General features: G+C 50.0%; 10 protein-coding genes across 10 annotated transcripts; 5 read left to right on the top strand and 5 right to left on the bottom strand.

Annotated features, from left to right (window-relative positions):
- Nucleotides 1-25: 25 nt before the first annotated feature.
- On the bottom strand, nucleotides 26-400 carry Bathy06g02050 (40S ribosomal protein S20; the record flags this gene model as incomplete). Its single annotated transcript, XM_007512561.1, has 1 exon — nucleotides 26-400. One exon carries the CDS (start codon nucleotides 398-400, stop codon nucleotides 26-28), a length of 375 nt encoding a protein of 124 aa, XP_007512623.1.
- A 616-nt stretch (nucleotides 401-1,016) lies between these two features.
- On the top strand, nucleotides 1,017-2,465 carry Bathy06g02040 (branched-chain alpha-keto acid dehydrogenase subunit E2; the record flags this gene model as incomplete). The annotated part of the gene is made up of 1 exon (XM_007512773.1): nucleotides 1,017-2,465. The coding sequence occupies one exon, from the start codon at nucleotides 1,017-1,019 to the stop codon at nucleotides 2,463-2,465; it is 1,449 nt and encodes a 482-aa protein (XP_007512835.1).
- A 142-nt stretch (nucleotides 2,466-2,607) lies between these two features.
- Nucleotides 2,608-8,640, bottom strand: Bathy06g02030 (conserved hypothetical protein; the record flags this gene model as incomplete). Its single annotated transcript, XM_007512735.1, has 1 exon — nucleotides 2,608-8,640. One exon carries the CDS (start codon nucleotides 8,638-8,640, stop codon nucleotides 2,608-2,610), a length of 6,033 nt encoding a protein of 2,010 aa, XP_007512797.1.
- Nucleotides 8,641-9,258: 618 nt separating this feature from the next.
- Nucleotides 9,259-10,254, top strand: Bathy06g02020 (predicted protein; the record flags this gene model as incomplete). The annotated part of the gene is made up of 1 exon (XM_007512531.1): nucleotides 9,259-10,254. The coding sequence occupies one exon, from the start codon at nucleotides 9,259-9,261 to the stop codon at nucleotides 10,252-10,254; it is 996 nt and encodes a 331-aa protein (XP_007512593.1).
- A 393-nt stretch (nucleotides 10,255-10,647) lies between these two features.
- Nucleotides 10,648-11,236, bottom strand: Bathy06g02010 (60S ribosomal protein L30; the record flags this gene model as incomplete). Its single annotated transcript, XM_007512580.1, has 2 exons — nucleotides 10,648-10,905; nucleotides 11,156-11,236. The coding sequence occupies 2 exons, from the start codon at nucleotides 11,234-11,236 to the stop codon at nucleotides 10,648-10,650; spliced, it is 339 nt and encodes a 112-aa protein (XP_007512642.1).
- A 392-nt stretch (nucleotides 11,237-11,628) lies between these two features.
- Bathy06g02000 (unknown protein) lies at nucleotides 11,629-12,774 on the top strand (the record flags this gene model as incomplete). Its single annotated transcript, XM_007512439.1, has 1 exon — nucleotides 11,629-12,774. The coding sequence occupies one exon, from the start codon at nucleotides 11,629-11,631 to the stop codon at nucleotides 12,772-12,774; it is 1,146 nt and encodes a 381-aa protein (XP_007512501.1).
- A 517-nt stretch (nucleotides 12,775-13,291) lies between these two features.
- On the top strand, nucleotides 13,292-15,772 carry Bathy06g01990 (predicted protein; the record flags this gene model as incomplete). The annotated part of the gene is made up of 1 exon (XM_007512688.1): nucleotides 13,292-15,772. One exon carries the CDS (start codon nucleotides 13,292-13,294, stop codon nucleotides 15,770-15,772), a length of 2,481 nt encoding a protein of 826 aa, XP_007512750.1.
- A 158-nt stretch (nucleotides 15,773-15,930) lies between these two features.
- Nucleotides 15,931-16,554, bottom strand: Bathy06g01980 (predicted protein; the record flags this gene model as incomplete). Its single annotated transcript, XM_007512406.1, has 1 exon — nucleotides 15,931-16,554. One exon carries the CDS (start codon nucleotides 16,552-16,554, stop codon nucleotides 15,931-15,933), a length of 624 nt encoding a protein of 207 aa, XP_007512468.1.
- A 164-nt stretch (nucleotides 16,555-16,718) lies between these two features.
- Nucleotides 16,719-17,309, top strand: Bathy06g01970 (predicted protein; the record flags this gene model as incomplete). The annotated part of the gene is made up of 1 exon (XM_007512464.1): nucleotides 16,719-17,309. The coding sequence occupies one exon, from the start codon at nucleotides 16,719-16,721 to the stop codon at nucleotides 17,307-17,309; it is 591 nt and encodes a 196-aa protein (XP_007512526.1).
- Nucleotides 17,310-17,372: 63 nt separating this feature from the next.
- On the bottom strand, nucleotides 17,373-18,041 carry Bathy06g01960 (predicted protein; the record flags this gene model as incomplete). Its single annotated transcript, XM_007512491.1, has 1 exon — nucleotides 17,373-18,041. The coding sequence occupies one exon, from the start codon at nucleotides 18,039-18,041 to the stop codon at nucleotides 17,373-17,375; it is 669 nt and encodes a 222-aa protein (XP_007512553.1).
- Between the last annotated feature and the right edge of the window lie 92 nt (nucleotides 18,042-18,133).

Below are 18,133 nucleotides of genomic sequence, written 5' to 3'. Positions count from 1 at the left end.
CTATGAAACACGTTTTCGGCAACGCTTAGTTGTCCACGATGGTCACCTCAACCTCGACTCCCGGTTCGATGGAGATGCTCGTGATTTGCTTCACCAAATCCGCCGGCGAGTGCAAATCGATCAACCGCTTGTGGATTCTCATGGTGAACTTATCCCACGTGTTCGTACCTTCCCCGCACGGGGCTTTGCGAACCGTCACTTGCAACTTCTTCGTCGGCATGCGAACCGGGCCTTTGACCTTTAATCGCTTCTCCTTGGCGCCTCGAATCAAATCCGAGCACACTTTTTCCAAGTTTTTCACGTTTCTGGAGGACAGGGTGATGCGGATGCGGTGGATGCGTTGCGCTTCGGCATCGCCGGCTTTCGCCGCCGCTGGTTTTCCTTCAACTGCTGCTGACATTGTTTAATAAATCTGTTCTCGATTAAATGATGGTAGTTTGACGAAGGGGAGAAGAAGAAGAGAGAAGAAAAACGTCAGCAAACGCACACAAATTCGTAATCTTCAGGCCCTAATAAAAGGACGAGAACGAAGCGCGTTGTGCTAAAAAAGAGGATGATGATTTCGGAAATCGGACGCAAAAGTATGCGCGCGAACGCGAGATATCCCGATAAAGAATAAATACGCGTTCACACGTATATAATCGCGAGTATAATCGTACCTCTTTGAACGACTGCGACTCGGAATTACTCTTTCTGTGAGAGTGTCTATTCGCGGTGAAGTGACAGAAGTGAGGAGAGAAAGACATTCGAGCAAAACTCGTCAACGCAAATTTAGGGTAACATAAGACCCTAAACAAGCCTAACGCTTTTGGATAAACTCTTCTCGAGGCCTCGAGAATGGAAATTCATCTTCACAAAACGCGGCGGCCGAGAGCATTGAAACGACGACTTTGTTTCATCACAAAAAACGCGGAAGAAGAACAAGGAGAAGAAGTTTTATTTTTGTTTGTTTTTGAGCAGTTGATAAAAGTGTGTTTGTGTATTTAAAACGATAACATATAATACTAATAATACTGATGGCATCTTTATTAACCGCGAAGAATGTTGGGTCAGCTTTTTTGAAGGGATCGACGCAAAAGCTGACGCAAAAGCGAACGAATCAAAAACAAAGCAGAAAGACGAACACCTCTTCGGTGGTGGTGCGAGCGGAAGTGAAGGAGATTTTCATGCCCGCGCTCTCGTCGACGATGACGGAAGGGAAGATCGTCTCGTGGGTGAAAGAGGAAGGGGATGCGATTTCCAAAGGCGAAGCCGTGGTGGTGGTGGAATCAGATAAAGCGGATATGGACGTGGAATCGTTTTACGATGGGTTTTTGGCGCACATTTGCGTGGAAGATGGGGAGATGGCGACGGTAGGGGCTCCAATTGCGTACGTGGCGGAAACAGAGGCGGAGATTCCGGAGGCGCAGGCGAAGGCGGCGGCGGCGTCTGGCGGCGCGGCGCCGGCGCCGGCCGCTGCGCCGGCGGAAGCGGCGCCTGCTCCCGCCCCTGCTCCGGCAGCGGCGGCACCGGCAGCTGCGGCACCGGCGCCGGCTGCGGCGGCACCAGCACCGGCACCAGTTGTGAACACTGGACGAATCGTTGCCACGCCATACGCGAAGAAGCTCGCGAAGAAGTCGAAAATTAAGCTCGAAACAATCAAGGGTACTGGATTGAACGGTAGAATCACCGGCGAGGACGTCGAGAAGGCGGCTGGCATCGCGCCGGCGGCGAAGCCTGCTGCCGCGGCGGCAGCGGCTCCAGCTGCTGCGGCGCCGTCTGCCAAGCCGGCACCGGCGCCGTTACCGGCCCCGGCGGGTACTGCGACCCCGTTACCGCCGATGCAAAAAGCCGTGGCGAAGAACATGCTCCCGTCGTTATCGGTTCCGGTGTCTCGCGTGGCCATGCCAATCTGCACGGATAAATTAGACCAGCTCTACCAAAAATTGAAACCAAAAGGCGTGACGATGACGGCGCTGTTGTCCAAAGCCATGGGTAACGCGTTAGCGAAGCACCCGATTATGTTTGCTTCTTACCACGATGAGTCCCAATCCATCGTGTACAACGACGAGGTCAACATTGCCTGCGCGGTTGCTTTAGACGGTGGTTTGATCACGCCGGTGTTGCGAAATGTTGCCAACACGGACGTGTACGAAGTTGGGCGCCAGTGGAAGGAGTTGGTTGGCAAGGCCAAGTCTGGGAAGTTGGGGCCGGCGGATTACGCCGGCGGTAACTTTACCATCAGTAACATGGGTATGTTTGGCGTTTCCGCGTTTGACGCCATCTTGCCGCCGGGGCAAGGTGCGATCATCGCGATCGGTGCGGGTATTAAGACTGTTGTTCCGATCGATGGTATGATTGGGGTGAAGACGATGATGACTGTGAACGTCACCGCGGATCACAGACACATCAATGGGGACGTCGCGGCTGGGTTCTTGAAGACTTTGAAGGAAGTCATCGAAAACCCAGACGATTTGACCTTCTAAAGTAAAATGTTCTACTGACGAGAAAAAAGAAAGAGGGAGAGAGAGAAGGGATAGCATACGATTTAATATGACACGTTACTAAACTATAACTAAATTTATTGCATGCTTTCTATTATTCAACTATCGCTAAAAAGAAATATATCTAATGGGTTGACCCCCACGAGCATTGACACATGGGACACGTTGACTTGGAGGAAGTCGTGAACCACTTCATCAAACAATCGCCGTGATAACTATTCGAACACTGTCTGCACGTCGCTTCTGGTTTACGACCGTTACTTTTTGCAAGAACTTGGTAACAGATCGGGCACGGTTCCGCACCTTCAAAGAACTTATCCACAAACTTGGACCATTTCAAGATGGCAATCAAAATAGAACCGCGCGTCGTCGATGTCGCCGTCGTAGAAGAATCGTCCTCGATTTCGTAATTCTCTTCTTCGGCGTCGTTCAGCAAGCCACTCCCAGAGCTCAACATAGTTTTTAAACTCAAAAGCCAAAAGCGGCTTCGACGTTCACTCACGCCAACGCGTTTGCTCTCGCGAGGTTCCGCCGGTTTCAACGGGAACGTCGCCGGGATATCGATTGAAATTTCCATGAAACTCTCGTCGATGTCGTATCGAGCTACGATTGCGGACATTTTTTCGGAATATCTCACAGATAGCGCATCCGATACATTCTCCGAGGCAAACGAGCTTCGCAAGTTTTGAAACCTTTCGGTGTCGGCAATTTCACGATCGAGAAATGCTTTGCGGAAAATGTTTTCGCAGATGAAATCGAGGTCGTTTACGAAATCTTTCTTTGCCTTCTTCCCGTCGAGTTCGCGATAGGCTGAACGCGAGATGGAAGGAAAGTGTTCGATGAAAGATCCAACGAGTGCGAGGAATACTCTGGGAGGAATATTATCCGTTATGCTTGCTTTTGAAAGCGCACCGTAACGATGTCGCAGCGGCGCAAACGCTCGAACAGTTTCGGCGTGACTCCCGTAATCGCACACAGTTATGGCTAGCTCCGATGATTCGCCTTCGTCGACGTTTTCATCTTCTGTCAAGAGCGATGCAAGCTCGTAAAACGGTGCAGAGTTTAAAACGCCGTTGAACGCGTTGGATACGATGGAACTTTTCGAGTTTATCTTCGCGATGTATTGAATTAAACGCAATTTTGCGCGTCTCGGTACTTCTACGCGACTCGACGATAACGCTCGGAAAACGAGAGACCACGCGTAATCTACGTTCGTAACACCTGAGACTTGAGATTTGACCATTTTTTCTTCGTCGTCATCGTCGTAATCATTGGCACGTGATTTGCGCCCCTCTTTTTTGAGTATTGCGACGAGATTTTCACGCAGACCATATTTTGTGAGGAACTGTTGTTCCGCCATTTCCTCCAATTCCGAGTCCATTTCGGGTTCCTCCTTCTCGCCGTAGTCGTCGTCGTCGTTATCACTCGCGGCGGCTTTTTGTAACTTTGCATCTCTGTAAAGTTTCTCAACTATTGCGTCGATTTTGTTTACATCGTTGAATGAACAATCAATGCCAAAACAGGCGGCGCGAACGACATCGTCCGAGGAGAGCACGGCGAACGCGACGTACGCCGCCTCTCTTGGAGTAAAACGAATGTTGTCATCCAACAACGCGTACATTGCATTCAACGACGACGACGAGACTTCACTTTCAGGAAGCATCGTTCCTGCAAAATATTCAAAACGACGCATCGCCAACGAGCAACACATCGAGCTTGCAAAAATAGCCTCCGTACCGTCGCCCAAGATGGACGCGAGCGCCGCCGAAACTTCTCTCAAAATCGGTTCCATGATTTCTGCGCGGTCTTCGCTCTCTTCCGAATGAATGTGCTCGAAAAGCGCGGCACTGAAATTTATCAAGGGTTCTAAAGCTGTCGCGAGCAGTACTCGACGAATCCTTGGCCATTTTGCTCGCGCGAGCGATTTGGCCAAAGTTTGGCCAAATTCTCCGGATTTACTCGCAAAAGCGACCACGTCGCCGCCACTTTTTAAGGTGGCAAGATCCACATCCGTGGAAATATCCTCCATAGGATTCATTTCGTCCATGTCTGTATTGTAATACAAACCGTATTCTTCCACATCCTCGTCATCTGAAATACGAGGCGTTGCGACTGCGATTGGGAATCTCTCGATTGAAGCTAGGCAAGACGTCGCGAGTTCAAAAAGATGAAACTTTCGGTCGACGACGCGACCACCGTGAACTTCCAATTTCACTTCGTCTTCGACGACGTGCGATATTTTCCCGAGATATATCCGACTGATTCGCGCAAACGAGTCAATCCAACCAATCATGGATTCAAAAACACTCACCCAGGTCTTTTCGTCCAGCTCCGAAGATGTTTTCGCGCTCGAGAGTATCGCGAGATGAATCCTCGCGGAATCGATTTCATTCTCAATGGCGAGGTCATCGTCGGTAGATGCGTCGTGAAACTCATCCTCTTCATTTGAACCTCCGCCGAGCGTTTTAAGTCGAGCTGCTGTCGCTTTGTCGCTTTGTGCGCGCGTTTCGATGGCGATCCACACGGCGAGAGCAAACGCTCCGATTTCGTCCGCTCGCGCTCCGGTTCCGTCCGCATTTCGGACGTTGAATTCGCTGTGTTTCTGCATCGCGTTCGAAATATACGAATCGGAAACAAAATACGCAAACAATCGCGACGCTGGAAGAAACGGTTGGCTCGTAATGTTCACTGAACGATCTTTGTAGTACCTCTCGATTCTTTCGACGAGGCATCGAAGAAAGGCATCCATCCATTCTCCTCTGTGCAAAAGTTTTGGAACAACGTGTACGAGTATTCTCGTCTTTTTCGAGCACGAGTCGAACGAAAGAGCGTATTTTAGCACTGAATCATCGTGAGGATACTCACACACAGTCTCGTCGTTCTTCCAAATGAACCCGTAAGAAATGAGAATTTTCTTGCCAAGCATGAAGTCAGCCGGAGATTTCGTCGGCAAAGACACGAGTTCCCACGCGAGTTGGTCGTTCTGAGTTGCAACGAGTGCGTCGAGTACGGCATCGCGCAAATTCTCACGCTTCACGACGGCCGAAAGAAGTCCACCATGCTTTGGCGCCAACTCCGACATCGTCGCGATGACTGTATGCGCGCTCGCGACTAAACCGTCGCTACTACCGGCGTACTTCTTCACGTAGGCATCGACAAGTTCGTGCCAGCTGCCCAGCGCAGACGCAATAGCGTGCGCAAGCTCTGCAGAATCGCTCATTTTCTCTGACATTTCCAAAAACGTGTTTGCAAAAACATCGTTCGTAACTTCAAAACATCCGCATAACACCGCGTGCGCAAACTTTGTTTGAATACTTAAGGACGTGACGTCGTCGTCTCTTGCGATTGCCTCCGCGATGTACGCTGTTAGCGGGTTTTTCAAAGCAGCGCAAGACTCAACAGTACTGTTCGCTCTCCTTACGTCGCTGTGCGAAGAGCGGAGGAAGGCATACCAGGACGAATCACCGCGAGCGAGTTCGCACAATCTCGAAAAGTCACGCGCGACACCGTCTTCTTCGTCTCCATCTTCGTCTTCGTCATCTTCATCGACGTCACTGTCTGCTTCTTCTAAAGCTACATAGTTGTCGAACACGTCTTCGTTGTTTGCGATGATGTCTTTACACCTATTCATAAACGTTACTGCGACAACTTTTTCGGCCCAAAAGTTGAGAAGCGCTTCTTCTTTCGCAATCTCTGGTGGCGGCGGCCACGAAAAGTCGCACAAAATATTTCGCGGTATAGACTGAGATGATGTTTTCTCAACAGCCAGCGACAGCGAGTTCAGCCCTTTCTTATACGCATCGACACTCAGAGCAACGCGAACGAGCGCGGTGTTACTTGCAAACGCTTTCACAAAGTCCACTTCTGCTTTAAACGCTTGGCTCGACGGCGTCGTCGACCCTCCGTTTTCACTCTCAACGACAATATTCTCACACGCTCTTACAAAAGCATCATCGATGACGGCGCATTTTAAATCTTGCTTTTTGTTATCTGCGACGAATCTTTTGAGCAAGGCGAGTATGTGAGGAAGCGCGACTTCGAGCTTTTGCGTCTTCAAAATATGTTCGCAATGTTTCGACCACGTCTCCGCGCTCGCAAATTTCAATGCTGCGAAGAGCGATTCAATCGACGACGTGGTATCCACTACAGCGGTAGCACCATCTCCTCGTGCAATAGTATCTTCGCGCTTTTGTTTTCTATTTATGGTCACGCGACCGATAAAACTGGCAACTTCGTCGGCACCGCCGAACGAATCTGGACTGAGCGTCTCAATCGCGAGCGCCAAAAATGTATCGTCTGTACCTCCATGTTTCTCTTCGTGTCCTTGTATCGCGTTCGCAAAGCTCATCTTAAGTTCGAGCATTTTCTCGTGAACTTCTTTAGGAACGAGCGCTCCTTTATTCGAAAGTTCGAGAACGATTGCTTTGAATTGCTCGCATATACTCGTACCTCGCGACGGATTCTCGTCGTAGGAAACGACCAAAAATTCGCCGAGACTTTCCAACGCTTTCATGACTACGCCTTGCGGAAACGCCGTCGGTTTGGAGGCGAGAGAGGCTAAAGTTTTTGCAGCAACGTCTACCCATCTCGACGTAATGCTATCGGTGCCATTTCGAGCTTCGAGGGCACGCGGTATCCATTTCTCGACGAGGAGTGTCTTTAGAAGTGTTTCTTTTTTCTCATCCGCGCGTAACCATCTCAACAACGCGAACAAAGAGCACTCCATGGAAGCTTTTGCGATAGCATCTGCCTCTGCGTTTTTAGATTGAAACTGTTCGCAATCTTCCGCACCTCGCAGTGCGGCGTTGACGATATTTATCGTGTTTTTAAGACATTCTTCATCTTCTCCTTCGCCGCCAGTCGATTGCGGAAACGAAAGAGACGCGAAGAGCGGCAACACGCACGGCGCGCACCCAGCCGCCGCACCTTCAAAAGCATTTGCAAACCCTCTCACGATGGCTCCATCGATAACCGTTCGACTCAGCTCTGGTAGCAAATCCCACACCGAGAGATTTTTTGCGCACCATTGTGCGTGGGATAGTCCCGCGGCCAACTCCCACGCTCTGGTTAAACACAACGAATCGTCTTCTTTTTCTATTCGGCTGAAGACGTTTTCGAGCACTTGTTTAGCCGTTCGCTCGTCGCAAAACGTGGCGAACGTAATCACAGCAGTACTATTATCTTCGTTTTCCGTTTCGCACTTGTCCAAGAAGAGCTTTCTCAGGCAATCCAAACTGGCGCCTCGTAAACTCGTCGACGATTCTAACATCATCACTTTACGCAAGTACTCTAAACTTTCTAACGCGCTTTCCAGCGCCTCTTTAACCGTCGTTATGGTTTTCTTCTCGCCATCTTCTCCTTCTAGACTTGACGTCGCCGTCGTTGGCATGACCTCGCCTTCACGAAATTCCTCAAAACCAAACACGTCGACGACGTACTGACCAATCGCTCTCACGCTCGCGCACGCGTCCCGCTCGATGACGTCTCTCTCCTTCCCACTATTACTACCGCCACCTCCTTTCATACTTCCTCCTCCAAACTCAGTCATCGCTCTGTGCACCGACTCTTGCACCAATTCGAAAAAATCCACCGCAACGAACCGCAAAGCCTTCGCCCGCCTCGTTTTCGTCGTAAATATCCTCCGAAACCCGGTCTCGGCTTCTTTCGCGACGTTCTTATCGCCATCGCACCTCGCCAAAAGTATCAACGGTATCGCCGACGTCGTCCCGATGCACTTGGCCAACCTCTTCCCGCTTCTCTCGCACATCAAGTTATGCACCTTCACTGACAGTAGCCTCGCCTCATCCGTCGTCGTCCCTCCGCTCTTTTCGTTTCTCAAACACTTCGAGTGGACCCGCGTCCACATCGGCAACGCGTCGGACACGATGACTTCAATCTCTTCGTTCTTCTTCTTCTTCTTCTTCGCGTCGTCGTCCTCGTCGTTCCCGCTACTACTCCTCCCAACACCCATCTCTTTCTCCTCCTCCGATAAAACCTCTACCATTTGCTCTAACCCTTTCTTTTTCGATTGTTGGTTCGGTTTCGCCGCTAAACCTATCGCTCTCATCAGACGCTCTCCAAAGACGGAAGCGCCTCCCGCGAACGAGGACAAAGACGACTGTTGGTGGTCCAATTTCATCATCATCGAGACGTCCATTCCCACATTTCCGTTTGTATTAAAACCACCACCTAATGGGGATGAAATCGACGACGTTTTGCGTTCGTTCACGATCGAAGCCGTTCCCGAGTACCTGCCGAATCCAAAACTGCTCGAAAGAATACATCATTGCGTAAGAGAAAGAGAGAGAGAGAGAGAACGTCAGATTGAAACGTCGAAAGGAGTCGGTTACAGATTTTCTCTCCGCTCGAAACGTGACGCGTGTACTACTCGTAAGAGTACGAAGACAACACTCGAATACCTGGGTGGTCCTTTTGCCAAAGCCGAAGAGTTTGCGAAGATGCTTTTTTCTCCCTCTTCGTTTTCTCTCGCGTGTTGTCGGCGTTGTTGTTTGCCCATGTTTTGTGTATCTCTATTATTAGTGTGAGGAAACGAAGGAAAATGTCTGTCGTTTCGTCGTCACTTTTCCTCCTCCGACGAAAAGATTAAATCATGATGCAAAGCTCTTTGTTTTCTGCGACGCGTTGCACTCCGACGTCGAAAAAACTCGTCGAAAGAGGACAAAGAAGAGGATCTTTGCGTCGTGTTTTTCGAGCAAAATCGTCGTCGGCAGAAGAAGAAGAAGAAGAAGTGACGACGAAACGACAGACATCGATGATGACGACGATGATGAGAGAAAAATATCCAAAGTTTTACCACGAAGACGGGGAAGTGTCGTCCCTGTCCACGTCGCGAAACTTACAGGAAAAGTACCACACGTTCGAAGGACACGCGATACGGTACGTGAAAGGAACGTCAAAACACGATGATGAGAAACCAAACGTTATATTAATTCACGGTTTCGGCGGGAACGCGGATCAGTGGAGAAACAACACGAGTTATTTTGCCAACGAGAAGAAATACAACGTGTACGCGTTGGATTTACTCGGGTACGGGTACAGCGATAAACCGGATCCGACCGCGCCGGGGAGAGAGAAGAACGATATTTATAATTTTTACACGTGGGCGAGACAGATTAACGAATTCATCGAGACGGAGATGGAAGGAGAGGATAAGAGAGCGTTTTTGATGTGTAACTCAGTCGGCGGCGTGGCCGGATTACAAGCGGCGTTGGATAAACGGGAGAATATTTTGGGATTGTGTTTGATTAACATCAGCATGAGAGGGTTGCACGTGACGAAACAACCGGCGTTTGCGAAACCGATAATCGAGGCGTTTCAGACGTTTTTGAGAACGTCGCCGATTGGGCCGAAGTTTTTCGCCAACGTCGCGAGGAAAGAGACGGTGTCGAACATTTTGAAGGAGGCGTATCACGATTCGGGAGCGGTCACGGATGAATTGGTGGACGTAATTTTGAAACCAGGCATGACGGAAGGTGCGAGTAAAGTATTTTTGGATTTTATTTCCTATTCCGGTGGGCCGTTGCCGGAAGATTTGTTGCCGCAAGTGAGCCAAGGGGAGAACGCGACGCCGACGTTGATGTTGTGGGGGGAGAAAGATCCGTGGGAGAAGATGGAAGACGGGAGGAAGTTGTACGAAAAATACGCGAACGCTGGGTTTACCGTTTTGAAAGGTGCCGGGCATTGCCCGATGGACGAAAATCCAGCGCTGGTGAACCCGTTGATGAGCGAGTTTATCGAGAGATATTCATGAAAAAATGTTGTAAAAACAATAGACTTGAAGAAGGGACACGCGTAGCAAACGAACCAAACGATTTTGAACTCTTTTTCTCTCTCTCTCTTTCTCTCTCTCTCTCTTCGTTTCGACAAACATTTCCAGCTCAGTAATGTAAGGCTTTTGATTTCAGTATGATACAAACATTCATTGGAAAGAAGACCATTCTCTTTGTAAAAGAGAAAAAACAAAAGATTTCGTCATCGCTAGTCGAGAGGAGGAGGAGGAGGAAGAAGGAGAGAAAGAGAGACCAAACCGCCGCTCGCCGCTTCTACTCACACCACCAACAAAAGCGCATACATCAATTTATATATACTTTTATAATGAACCAACAATTTCGTTCGAATTAAACAACAACGTCTTATACTCTTCTTAAGCAGACTCCCCAACCGTCTTTTCGATGATATCCGAGTCCCCCGCGTCCAAGATGCTCAAGCACGACACTCTGTAAAACCTACCGCACGCCGTCCCCAAGTCCACGTTGTTCCCGGTGTAATGGTGCACGCCGGTTTTCGCCAACATGGCGTAGTATTCAATCTCGGATTTTCGCAACGGCGGAACGTTGTTCGCGATGAGAATGAGTTTCGCTTTCCCGGAGCGAAGGGTTTTGAGGACCGTTTTGTACCCGAGCTGTTTTTGTTTAAGAGAGAAGAAGAAGAAGAAGAACACAAACGATGAGAACGCTTCGCTTTGCGAAAGAAGAACGAAAAAGCGAGAGAGAGAGAGAGAGAGCCCGCGAGAAAGAACTCGAGCATCGTCCGAAGAGAGTAGTACACCTCGAGAAGAAGGGCCGCCACACAAAATCTCAAATCTTTTGGTTTTGGACCCTAGAAGAGAGAGAGAGAGAGAGATCGCATCGAAACCAATCGCTCGTTCGTACCGTGTACTTCCCGGATCGCATGACAACTTGTAAACGGTTGTTGATGCCTTCTTGCGTTTTCTTCGACGAAAGTTTCGACATTTTAAAAAGACTGACTCGTATTTAATAACGCAAAGTGTGTGTGTGTGTGTGTGATAAACTCGCCTTCTTAAGCAGTGACGCCGCGAATTTCTTTTGACTGTGAGGACATTTCACCCACAAAACGAGGACGGCGTTGTGCTTGGTTTCTCATTTAGGGTTTATAGTAACCCTAAATTGAAGCGAATCAAGAGCACACGAACGAGACAACGTATGGTAGTAAACGCCTTTTCCCGACGGCGGAAAGAGAGAGGAAAGGCGTCAAAAACAAGAACGCTGCAACGCAACGAGCCGCCTGTAACGCAGAAGAACAACGACAACTTTTCACGTCATAATATCACAAAAGAAGGCGCGAGGAGGACGCAAAAACAAAGGCACAAGAAGAAGAGAAAAAGATGAGGATTTCGATTGGTTTTCTCCAAATCTTCTTCCTCTTGTGTATTGCCGCGCCGACGAGGACGACGATTTGTTTCGCGCTGAAGCAAAGCGATGATGGAAGTTCCGTGCCTTCCTCGAGAGGAATAGGAGGAAAGAGATCGTCATCAAAATCATCATCGTGGCGGGGCAACGCGGCGACGAAACGACCGGATGATTTCAAAGCGTTCCAAGCGAAAGACAACATGGAGGAGCTCGAATTCGCCACGTTTTCCAGCGGAGATTTTGCGAAAGCGGAAGCGCGGTACGGGTGTTTGCGAGACGTATTCGCGACGAACGTCGGATACAGTTCTCTCAACGCGGATTGGCGGCAAAGATTTAAAGTTGGCGAGAAAGAGCGCGTGTTGATGCAAGGCCATCGCGTGAGCGGAGACGACGTGGAAACCGTTCGCGTGTACTACGAAGGCGGGATGCGGACGTACAAAACGTTGCTCGACATGCACTTTCAGATGTTGGAACCGGAACCGTGGGTGGTGAGAAGAGGTCAAGGCGACTCGAAGATGTACGCGCACGCGATATATCCGCACACGCAAGAGCAGCTGAAAGCGGCGACGGAAATCGTAAAAGAGAAACACGAGAAGAGGATTGGACCGAGAGGCGAACGCGTGGCGACGAAAATCGTCCAGAATTTACGTAAAGACGACGGCGCGTTTAACTTTCGCCCGGTGGAACGAGAAAAGCAAAAATCCCAGCTGATGAACAGAGTAGAGTTACAAACCACCCAAGCGAAATGGAATACGGACGAGCACTTTAAGAACGACTCGTGGGTGTTTAACTCCACCGAGGCGATGTTCGTCAACGGCTACTTAGCCGGCGCGTGTAGCCAAAACGACCACGACGGTTTCGAAAAACCCCACGACGACGTGGAGAACACGCTCCGATCCTTCGAGATGAATCTCGAGCGGTTGGAGAGTTTAGGATTAGTGCACTTACACCCGGACGTGGTCATGGTGCCTCCGTTGGGCGGTAAAAAACAACTGGACAAAGATAGAGAGGAGATGTTAAAGAGGCAAGAAAGGATCAAGCGAGGTTTGCCCGAATTTGAAGACTTTGACGAGTTCGATGATGAAAAAGTCAAACACAAAGACAAAGACGGAGAACTCTAGCAGTATGAGCAGTAGTAGGAGCCGCAGTTGTAGTAATAATAGCAGTAGTAGCAGTACTTTTGAACTCTTTTTTTGGTTCCTTTTTTCCTTCTTTTTCCCTCAAAAATTCAGCAAAGCGCGCGAGAGTTCTTCCGTAGGACGGGCGACACGAGCGGCAGATACACACACCCCGCGCAATACTATCAGATGATATGAACATGAGTAGTCGTTTATCGTAATATAGACGTAAAAAGAGAGAAACGCGCTCCCCAGAGAGAGAGAGAGAGAGAGACCGGTGATGATGTTATTGTTGGGGGAAATGCGGACGAGAACGACGCGCGGAAGAAGCACCCGCGCGCGCCCGCATAAAACGTTCCTCTTCCTCTTGCTCCTCTGTCTCGCGATCGCGATCGCTCTCGTCGCAGGTGAGGAGACTGAAAAAGCAGGAGCAGCGACGGCATCTCGCGATCGTCGTCGAAAAGAAAAGAAAATCACGACGACGACGACCACGGGGAAAGAAAGTCGTCCCGCGGCTAAAATGAATCAAATGGGCGAAGGCAATCATCGCGGCGTCGCGACCACCGGCGGTGGTGTTACTATCAAAAGAAAAGAAACGAACGACGAGAACGAATACGAACAGCTAAAGACGCGGTTTATCGACGCGAAGAACGTGCCGATATGGGAGGAACCGACGGAGAGCAGTTTGGTGCAATCCTCTGTGTCCTCCACCTCTTCAAGAGGGCAACGAAGCGAAGCGTCGGAGCGACGAGAGGCGCAAAAATTTAACTTCATCGGCAACGCGATGAAGATGGCCACGAAAGAGAAAGACGTGGACGCGGTCATTTCGAGTTATTTGACGAAGAAGAGCGCGGAAAGCGGCAGCCTTCCGATATCTTCCTTGGTGGAAGAAGAGCAAAGGCTCGGCGTGCCCGGGTTGATGGAGACTTTGATCGGGAAAAGAGAGGAGACGGAGATCGAGAGGAAGTCTAGGTTTCCCGAGCACGTGTTTGGGGCGACCAGGAACGTGGAGAAGAACCAAAAGACCAGAGATGGGTGGGAGCTGACGTTTAGCGATGAGTTTGATTTGGATTATTTAGATTTGGAGAAGTGGACGCCGAGGAACGGCGCGCCGACGAGCCGAAGAGGTGTTGGTGGTGTCGTTGGAAAGCCAGGCGTAGAGAACAGTGCAAACGAATTCAACGCGATGTCGCAATTAGGAGCATCTAAGAGTCATCACGGTAGTAATAGTGGAGGGGGTGGGAGTAGCGATAGTAGTAGAAGCGGCGAGAGTAGTGATATTATTAGCGGGGGCGAGAGAAGACGAAATGGCCAAAAGTCTCGAGCAGCGGCGTCGACGAGTGGAAAAGGATCATTTCTAGGCGAGCAAGAGGAAGAAACCGTCGACAAGGAGACGTGGTTTCACGAGAGAAACTGCAAAGTTGTCGATGGAGCTTTGGTCATCGCCTCGAGGAAAACGGTTGGAAAGTACGACAAACCGAAAAACTTTGACGACGATAACGACGATAACGGGGTCTTCTTGGACATTCCCGGAGCGCAAAAGTTCTCTGAATCTGAGTTTCCGTTTGAGTCGTGTTATATTGATTCGTCTAAAGCGTTTAGTCAGGTCTATGGTCGATACGAGGTGAGAGCGAGACTTCCGGGATTGTCGTACGACCCGAACGATAAAGACACGTGCGCCGGAGTGTTTCCGAGAATTGAATTACTTCCAGATCCAGATAAAACGGTACCGAAGGACGCGTGTTGGCCGAGAGGTGGCGATATTCGCGTCGCGCAGGCGTTTGGACAAGGCCGAGGCGGTCCAGGTGCGAAGATTGGCGCGGTAGAGTCTGGATTTCACTTCATGCCTTCGGGAGCAACGTGCGGGGTGGACGGGTACGTCGTCGATCGCACTCGACCGTTCGAGTTGATGAATCAAGTGGAAAAGAGCGAGTATTTAGCGATGAATTCGTCTGCATCCTCGTCGGCATCTGCGACTTCATCGTCAAGATTAGGCGAAGAGGAGAAGATCAAGTTCAACGCGGATTGGGCGAGAGAGTTCCACGTTTTTGCGGTCGAATGGGATAAAGAGTCTTTACGGTTCTTTATCGACGACGTCTTCACGCACGAAGTCAACGCGTATTCGGCTCCGATGATTCCTCGATGGCCGTTCTTCGTTGGGATTGGAACGTCAGTATCTCCGTACGGTGTCTTGGAAGCGCTAAAAAACTGTGAGCAAGACGATCAGTTTGCCATCATCGATTACGTTCGCGTGTACTCAAAGAAATCTCCGCACGAGGTCATCAACAACGAAGTGTACTTCTTCTGGTTGTTCGCGGTAATTGTATTGCCGACGTTAGCAACCATGTACTGCTCGGCAAAGTATTTGATTCGACAAGTCATTCGCGAAGATTTATTCGGGGCTGACGAAAAAGGATCTGGTAACTTTGGCGACGGTTCGTCGAACGTAGGCGGCGGTAATTCGATGGAATCTGGCGGTAACGGCGATCATCATCTCGGCATGAGTGGTAAAGTAAAAGGCGTCGCATTTGAATCCTTATCGGATGAAAAGCGACGACGTCGTCGCTTGTTGCGCAAACTCAAACGCGAGATGGGCGTCGTCGATTCAATCACCGTCGGCACCACCGAACCTTTGTTGACGAAAATCTTACACGAGAAAGAGGAAATCGCGAAAGCAAGAGTCGAGCGCGCGTTTAAGGACGAAGGCGCGATAAATAATGGTGCCGCCGAAGGTTTGGAAGACGACAGTTACCGTAAATACTCCAAGCAACCAAAGATGCAAAAGGAGACCAAGAACGTCGGCGGCGTGACATTACGACTGCCGGATATCACGCCAAAGCGCGGCGGCATGCAATCGACCTATTTCAGCGAAACGAGCGATTTCACGACCGAAGCCGAAGGCGTTGGTTCTGGTGACAATCGTCACCATCGTTCTTCGGGAGGTGTAAGCAGCGATTCGGGCAGCGGTGGTCAAAGACAATACGGAAGCGGAGAGTTATGATATAAAGCACGTTCTGATTACGACTGATAATTTCACGACGACGAGAGAAAAATTTAGCTTAGCTACTACGCATACATAGAAAAAGTTTAGACGAAGAATACAAGCGTAACACGCAGCAATCTTATTATTATTCGCGCGTTAACTACGAACACCGAAGACTACCGTCCTCTCCCTCCTCCAATTCTCCCGCCTCTTCCTCTTCCTCTCCCGCCGCCTATCTTTTTCGGCTTCAAACCCGTCACCGCTTGCGCTTCCAAAGCCGCCTCTCTCGCGAATATTTTCAGCTTATCCGGCGCGTTCGTCAACTCCGCTTTCCTCGACTGCTCTCTCGCTTCCTCTAATAACTTCTTCACGTCCTCTCCCTTCGGATTTGCAATCGCGTCCGCCTCGCTCGCGCACTTGGAGCACTTTTGCTTCCCTGGACCTTTATTTCTCAACTGGGAACGCGCGAACTCCGTTTCCGGTTTTCGCTCTTTACACTTTGAACACTCGTGTAACGCGCTCCCTTTATTCTCCTCGTCGATCTTCAATCCTGCCATCGTCGTCGTCTGTATCGTCTCTTCTTCCTCGCGTTCGCTGCATCGTAAGCACACGAGCGAGGCGTTTTCGTTCGCTCGTTTCTTCTTCACTTGCGCGTGGCTGAACTCGCACGCCGGGAGTCTTTTCCTCGCGCACGCGGAGCAACTGAACGCGCCGTGCCACGAGGTCGGATGTGAGTTCGTTTCCACGCCGAGACGTTTGAGTTTTTGTTGTTCTTTCGTCTTCTCCTCCTCCTCACTCATCCTCGCTCGTACACGCTCGTCGCTCGTCGTTTCTAACGACTTTTGGAATCGAATTTCATCACAAAAGAAGACGCGCGACGGAAACGACGAGACGAGACCAACAACGAGAACATTAAGGAACTGGGGACTTTAGTCGTGCTTTTCACGAAACGACTCTGAAAATAATGACGACTCTAAAAAAACTCTGCGTGTTTTGCGGCTCCTCCTCTGGACGCGATTCGCGTTACGTCGAGGAGGCGAAAGCGCTCGGGGAATATCTCGCGTCTGAAAAGATCCAACTGACGTACGGCGGCGGATCGATCGGCTTAATGGGCGCAATCGCGAACGCCGCCTACGACGAAGGACAAAATCGAGTCCTAGGAATCATCCCAGTCGGTTTGTGCGCGCGAGAGATCTCCGGGGAAACCGTCGGGGAGCAGATTCAAACGAAAGATATGCACGAAAGGAAACGACTGATGGCGGAGAATTCGGACGGGTTCGTCGCTTTGCCGGGAGGATTCGGAACCATGGAGGAACTGTTCGAAGTCATCACGTGGCAACAGTTAGGGTACCACAAGAAACCAATAGGGGTATTAAACGTGAACGGCTATTTCGACAGTTTGTTGACGTTTTTAGACGAGGCGCGAGAGAGCGGTTTCGTCAGCGAAGAAGCGAGGAATATCGTCTTGAGCGACGACGACGCCGAGAGGTTGATCGGGAAGATGCGGCAGTACACAGCGCCGAGAGGGGTGATAGAGCAAGAATTTCAAGGGTAATTTATGTTACGTTATGTTAAAATACAAAAGGTTTGAACGGTTTTTCACGTATTATTCAATCGATCAATCTTCCTCCTCTTCCTCTTCCTCCGTTTCTTGTTTCAACTCCTCCCACGTCTCGTCGTCGTAGACGAACTGCGCGCCAATCATGTACGCTTCGTTCTCCGCATCAAACTCCGCTTTCACTTTCGACACCGGCACCGTGATGCCGTACACGGTCCCAAACTTCACGTCGTCTTTCACTTTCACGTCCACCGGAACGTCCTCGTCCACCTCCACGTATTGCTCCACCACGTCGATGATCTTCTGTTTCATCTCTTCCATGCTTTGATCGCTCATCGTGCATCGATCGGCGACTAAGATCATCCGTAAACGTTTCTTCGCTTCCGCCCGGGCCGTGTCCGCCTCGGACGGGGGGAAAAAAATCCGGTACGCCGCGGAGAGTTTCCCCCAAAACGTCGTTTCCGTCGCGACTTTTGCCTCGTCGAATATATTTGAGATGTCCGATTTCGTTTTCAACCCGATGCCTCCTCCGGTGTTTTTGCTCGACGATGATGATGATGATTCGGCATAGGAAATCGCCGCTCTTCTTCCTCTTCTTCTTTCTCCTCTCGACGAAGGCGAAGAAAAAGAAGTCGAGCACGAGGACGAGGCAGAAGAGGAGGTCTTCCCGACGCGGCCTCTGAAAGACGCGGAGGACGAGAGAAGTTGGTGTTGCGCGCAAGACGCCATTTTTGTTTTATTCAAACTTCTTTCTTTGTTTGGAGTTGGTTCGTCTTTTTGTTTGTGGAGATTCAAAAAAAAAAAAATCTCATCCCAAAGGA

The sequence above is a fragment of the Bathycoccus prasinos genome, assembly GCF_002220235.1.
Source record: "Bathycoccus prasinos genomic : Chromosome_6".
Lineage (NCBI taxonomy): Eukaryota > Viridiplantae > Chlorophyta > Mamiellophyceae > Mamiellales > Bathycoccaceae > Bathycoccus > Bathycoccus prasinos.
Note: the sequence above shows the minus strand (reverse complement) of the source record. Positions and strands in the feature narration are given on the sequence as shown.